The sequence below is a fragment of the Dendroctonus ponderosae genome, unplaced genomic scaffold (genome assembly GCF_020466585.1).
Source record: "Dendroctonus ponderosae isolate FM_Combo_2020 unplaced genomic scaffold, Dpon_F_20191213v2 Dpon_F_20191213_4, whole genome shotgun sequence".
Lineage (NCBI taxonomy): Eukaryota > Metazoa > Arthropoda > Insecta > Coleoptera > Curculionidae > Dendroctonus > Dendroctonus ponderosae.
The window spans coordinates 2278140-2284404 of record NW_026018611.1 but is presented as its reverse complement, the minus strand read 5'-3'; the positions used below and the strand labels follow the sequence as shown (position 1 = coordinate 2284404).

Here is a 6265-nt window from a genome sequence, read left to right as displayed (position 1 = left end):
ACCACGTGTTTTTGTATTATTATTCGCTTATAGCGAACTCCGGAAATAACGAACCAGTTTTAGTTCATTTTTCAAGTTCGTTATATCCGGACTCAGCTGTAGTTTTTTTGCAAATTTCTCAGTTTTTAAAACAATTTTTTTACAAACACTTATTTTATTGGATTTCTCGACAAAATTAAATCCCAGCAAAACGACGCCTTTCATTACAAAAGTCCGTAAAAGTGTTGCTAAATGCAAAAATTATGTTTTTTTCCTGCTCGAGCGGTGTCTCTCAGGTACAGTTCACGGGCCCAAAAGGCGAATTAGCGCGTCTTTTTAGAGGCTCCAATGTGCTGAACCCGTTTCTTTGTGCTGAGTGCTCTATGCTAATTCACATTAACAATTCAATTGTTAATAGGGTCCAGATTGGCGCACCGCTTGTGTACTTTATGTGCCATGAGCGGCACCTACGAGCTAATTAATTCCTAATCTTTACCAGACCTCAGCGCGTCTTCAGCCAACTGAAATATCCCCCTGAAGTGGCCTAAGAAAATTAAATATCACTATTCCCGCAACTATTAATATTCGTACTCGAGGAGCGGCTCGAGCAAGGATGAAATATTGTCGAGGCAACTTTACGTTTAAAGTTTTTGTTGGCGGGAGTTTTCATACTTCACAAACAGAGGCAACTTTAATCGGTTTAGGCTGTAAAGCAAACAGCTTCAACTTCTCGAATAAGTTAAATTGGAGGCTTTGAAATCGTGTAGGCCGGGTTTTCAGTTGTACGTGTAAAGTGTGTATGACGAATCAGGTAACTCTGACGGTGTCGATTATACAGAAATATTAATATTAGCGCCAACTTGGTAATTGAGCGGGGCTGCTATGTACATGTATAATGTATATACAGAACTTTGACATCAAATTTCTATTCAGAAGCGAAACGCGACAGGAAAATCAAGCGGCTAAGCAATATAATGATGGAATTTTTTTGAAAAATTCTGGACTATGGCAATATACGACGAGAAATGGGCCATATATCGGTTATCTATCGTTTCCTTCAGGCTTATGTATGTGTCTTATAGCCCGATATCTATGTCGTATCGTAAAATTCATATGAAGCAAGCACGTGAGTTCATAAAGCTTTTCTCGGGCTTCTGATAGGGTAAATTTGTATTCATAGCCAGCAAGAAGCAACACCTTACGACTGTAGGCCGTGAATATTAGCGACACAAGCTGCACAGTGCCTTTAAAATTCTTCGGTAATTGTGTTTGCTTATGCGACTTTCTACGCGTTCTCTGACTTATTGCGGCTATTTGTTCAGTATCGTAAAGTTATTGGTTTTGTTATCGCGCGTTACGTCGCACCCCCCGAAAGCCCAGCTTCATAAATTCAATATTCTGCTGCTTTCCATTTTTCAGTTGGGATGCACACGGACCCATTGTATATCTCCATTTCTAAACGGGGACGCTTCACGGTTAATTTATTTCAAATGTTGATTTTTCCAATGCAGTGCATTTGATGTTGCATATTCATAACAATCGCACAAAACGGGCGTTTTCGCCAAACAATTTATACTATACATATAAAGAAAACAGATGCAGACTTTCTCATAGAATTCTTGTGTAATAACATCGATTGAATCAACCGGATGCAATTTGTTTTTTACATTTAACACAGGAATAAACTCGTAGATTCTAAGCGCGTTTTTTGGTGTTCTCATGCCAATCAATAGCGGCTTGTTTACTGCAAACATCGATTTCCTATGCATGAGTTGACTAAACAGGTTTTCTAAAATACGCAACTTCTCCGACATGAAAGTATTGTTTCCTTGCTGCTTATGGCCCGTGCGGAAATCCAGTAAAACTTTGCCGCTGAATTTGTTCATTTTCAAGTTCAGACGCCCCCATTGCTCTAATCGAAAGTCGGCGGGGGAAAAATTTGTGAAGAACAAGCCGGGTGTTTGCCTATTGCGGGCTCACTGCATTAGGGCGGCTTTATTAACAGACCTGTTTCATACAAAAGACGTAAAACCATACATTTAAGTAATCAATCGAGTGGTTATTTTGCATATAATCCAAGGTGAACAACAACAGCAATTATTGACAACAGCTTTACACTACGGTATTCACAGTTTGTAACGAGATCCATTGAGTCTTGACGGCTTTTCCGCAGGGCAGAAATGGCACGAAATGTTCCCGGAAAACCTCCCGGAACTTCTGAGACATGATACAGTACAGCACAAAATTGATTGCTGAAATTGTGAGCGTGAAAATGTCTAGAAGATCACCTGAAACAGGAAAATTACCCACAGTTAACCGCAAAGTAATTGAAATTATTCGCGAGGGGACGTTGCGGAAATTTCCGAGCAACAATCAATCGCCTGGATTTCCATTAAAGCGCTTGGGGATTAACGTTCTACAGGGTGTACCGGACACCCTGTAGAAAACCGTTGAAGAGCAGTGCTGTAGACAATAAAAAGGTCTAAAACTTTTCTATTTAAGGCTTTTTGACATAACCTCAAATTAACGGTCAAAATGGCGGAAAACCGATTTTTCAGTATTTAATTTTTTTCTCGCGCAAAAATTAAATACTGAAAAATCGGTTTTCCGCCATTTTGGCCGTTAATTTTAGGTTATGTCAAAAAGTCTTAAATAGAAAAGTTTTAGACCCTTTTATTGTCTACAACTCTGCCATTCAACGGTTTCTGCTAGCAGATCTGTCAAAGTATCTCTTTGTTGGTGTTGAATAAGAATGATTTGGTTTGCAGTTCAGAAGATGACTAATTTTTCTTCCACGAACAACTGACTTGATGTTTTTTTGGATTTCGAAGGTGTATAAGTGGTAATTTTAATCATTGTAATGTTTACTTTAAAATGGTCTGTGACTTGGTGGTTTCTTTATCGTTGGGCCGCTGAAAAATGAGTTTTTGGTATCTGAAATCCAGTGTGCAAAAGGCCAAAATCTGCAATTTCTGAAAACTTTAGCGACATTTGGCCTCGCTATGAGATAAAGAGTGTAGGCGGTTCCAGAAAACAAAATTCGCGGGGTAAATCGGGCTACAACTTCGGTCTTTATAAGAACTTTCGGTATCTACAATCAGTGTACAAAAGTCCAAAATTTGGCAATTTTTGTTAGGTTTTCGAGCTGTTAGACTGTCGTGAAAGAAAATTTATGCCCTAGAAAACAGTTTTATTAAGATTTTATCGATCAGCGATCGTCTTCCTATCGGGTTTGTTATTAATTTTCGCATTTTCAGATCTAATAACGGCGATTAATATGCCAAGCAAAATTAATATAATGAATCCAATTGCGCTAATCATATCGCAAATATTGGCTTCATTATTCGCCTGATCGGGAACCTGGAAAGTCAGGCCAACACGTGACTGCATCGGAACGTGCTATTTTCACTGCCACTTGCTTAATCACCCACATTTTTTCTCCATTAAATAATATTTACTGGAGCTTGGATTGATGAGCACTTTTCGCCATTCCCATACAAGCAGGCGCCTGCGGGTGTTCCGTTTGAAAACGAAAAAATTAAACAGTTACAGTGCATAAATTTAGATCCAATTGGCCTAAGTAAACCGAGAAGTTATGAAATGGAGCCTTGAGGCTTCCGCTACTAAAAATATCCGATTGTGCCTTCGGTATTTCAAATAAATCCCATCATCTTCGCTTCAAATGTAAACCGTGAAATCGCAAATTAACCGCCCGGAGGCAGTACGAATTAAAAGAACAAAACAGAAATTGAAACGTTTTAGAGCACCTCAGAAAAGTTTCTTCAAAGATGAATTTTTGAAGTTTGTCCCACATTGGGCCAGATTTTCCTCTAGGAGCGTCCTTTCAGTTGTGCATTTCTTGAAGCAGAGCCTCATTCAGATCCATTCGCCCGTAACGGAATCTATCAATCGGCGCTAACAGGCGAACAGTTCCGGTTAGTAAAAATCCATTGCCATAATGGAATGTTTTAATTTGATTGCTCGATGGAAAAGTGCAGCTTGAGCACAATCCTGGAGAACAATTAGGGCCAAGCAGAACGGGGGCTTTTAACCTTTTTCTGGATCAGCTCTAAAGACCGGCATTTTCCAGAGGCGATCACCAATCAGGACTCTATGGATTGGATGTTTATTGTTGGCCCGGCCTCGAACAACACGAGAGGCAAATTCTTGGAGCATTAATTAAAACTTTAGCTGAATAATCTTGGTGAAACGTTTCGCTATGAATTAAGTCGCTTAAATAATTTTCTAGTTGATTAAGTTTCCGGGGAAAAGAAAGTTGGACGAGTTTGGAATAATCACGTCCACTAGGGGAACGTTTGGGTCAATATCTAGGTTAAGAATTTCAGGCAAACTGAAACTTTGCGAGCTTATTAGCCAAACATTGTCAACAAGTAGCAGGCAACATGGAGCAAGTCCAAGTGCGCCCCTGGGCGCGCCAACAAAATGCAACTTTGCTGATTCAATTCAATGCAGGAGGAAACACAAAAACTGCGCCCGCTGTTTAGAGCGGGAGCTTTCCGAAAATGAGATTGTCCCAATAAGCAATGTTTTGCGAAACTTCCCCCATTTTTAGTTGCTAATCCGTTCCCAACTCTCCAATGGAATTGAAACTTTGCTGTCGAAAAGAGCGCTAACAATTGTAGACCTTGCATGGTGTCACGACGATAATTCTTGTCACATGTTCCTATCGGATTTCATTTTGATGATGGAACATAATTTCCGGCCTGATAGCAAACAAGACGTGCTAAAATCCAGAAACGAGCTCGTTCTCCCAATAGGAAAAGTGTAAGGGTTTCAGCAACGTTAAACAATGCGCTCGCTCCCCTACGTGTGCCGCTCAGCTGCAAGCGAAGCTCTGTTGTTTCATGGCTAATTAATCCAGGGTTAATGATCCAGATGGAATGTTTTTGCTGGTTTTGTTGATCGTACGCAAACCGGGGCAAGAAAAGCGGCTTTCAGGTGAACAACCAGCAAAGTGTTTTTAAACTAGCCCCTGGCCACGTAACGGATTCAGTAATAGCGGGCTTTTAACTAAGAGGCTGCTAATTAATGCCTGCAGCCGGTTTTCCTGCCGGAAATTAGGCCACTAAGTAAATTACGCTTTTTTTTGTTCGCGCGTCACATCAGTGGTGGTTAATAATAGTTTTTAGCCCATTTTGCAACTGGAAACTGGACAACTGAAGCAAGTTCTAGAAATAATTTGGGGTTGAAACCGGAGGGTTTTCAGGCTTTCTCAGTAAAATTACTCAGGAAAATCGTCTAATCGGCATTCAAGTCTTTATCCACTTTTTCAACTAATATTAATTTGACACTAATGGGTTTTCCGAATTTTTAGGCCGTCGTTCGGTAGAATTTCTACCTGACGTTTCGCAGGCACGAGTGGCTTGCATCTTCAGAAGTGATTTCGGGGATGGTGTCGTTTGAGGTTCTCGGAATTTGTAGTTTTGTCCATCCTTACCTTAAAGATCACTTTAAATTAAGCACTCTTAGTGAACATTTTTCCTGAAGGGTCCATAAATTAAGCCGAAAAACATTCACAAACTTTAAGGAAAATCGCCATTTTCAGGATACATTCAAGCGGTGTTGCCAAACTGTGCAAAATGTTTTAAGTTAATGAAAACTGTTTCCTTGGATACCTACCATGTAGATTCATTTAATTTGGGTTAGTTTGGGTTAGATAGGGTTTTATAGGCACCAGCTACCATGCTAACACAAACTGAATTAAGTGGTTCATTCATTTTGAAACAGTACTTTTTATTTATTGTTACATACAAACTGTTAATAAATGGGTGAAATACGTGGCAACATCGCATTGTGCTGAATTCTCCAAAGAAATATAAACAATCCAGCAACTGACTATCAACATGTTACATAACCCCAAACAGAGACGAGGCCAGAAAAGATGCTCAAACTTTTGCAAAAAACGGAATTATTATGCATCTTAGCGGCAATTTTGCATGTGGAGTTATGAATTGTTGATAGCTAAAACACGATTTAGCAGCAAATAGCACCGGACAATATCATTTTCGTGCATAAATAAGTGGTTTTGGAAACTCAAATTTCAAAACTTTCTAAGTGTTTTTTGGCTTCATTTATGGACCCTTCAGGAAAAATTTTCACTGACAGTGCTTAATTTGAACTGATCTTTAAGGTTAGAATAGAGAAAACTAGAAATTTCGAGAACCTCAAACGACACCATCACCGTGATTTTTACCACCAATTTTAACTCATTCAAGGGGTCAAAGTTATTTAAAAATTATCCTACCGGTAAATTCTCCGTTGTGGG

At 39.5% G+C, this 6265-nt stretch overlaps 1 protein-coding gene across 1 annotated transcript in view; it reads right to left on the bottom strand.

The window, feature by feature from the left end:
* Positions 1–1939: 1939 nt before the first annotated feature.
* Positions 1940–6265, bottom strand: part of LOC109543782 (G-protein coupled receptor dmsr-1) — a 12810-nt gene continuing 8484 nt past the window's right edge. The window contains exon 3 of the mRNA XM_019913653.2: positions 1940–2267. Within this exon, the coding sequence (XP_019769212.2) occupies positions 2092–2267 (176 nt within the window). The 3' untranslated portion in view covers positions 1940–2091. The remainder of the gene's footprint in view (positions 2268–6265) is intronic.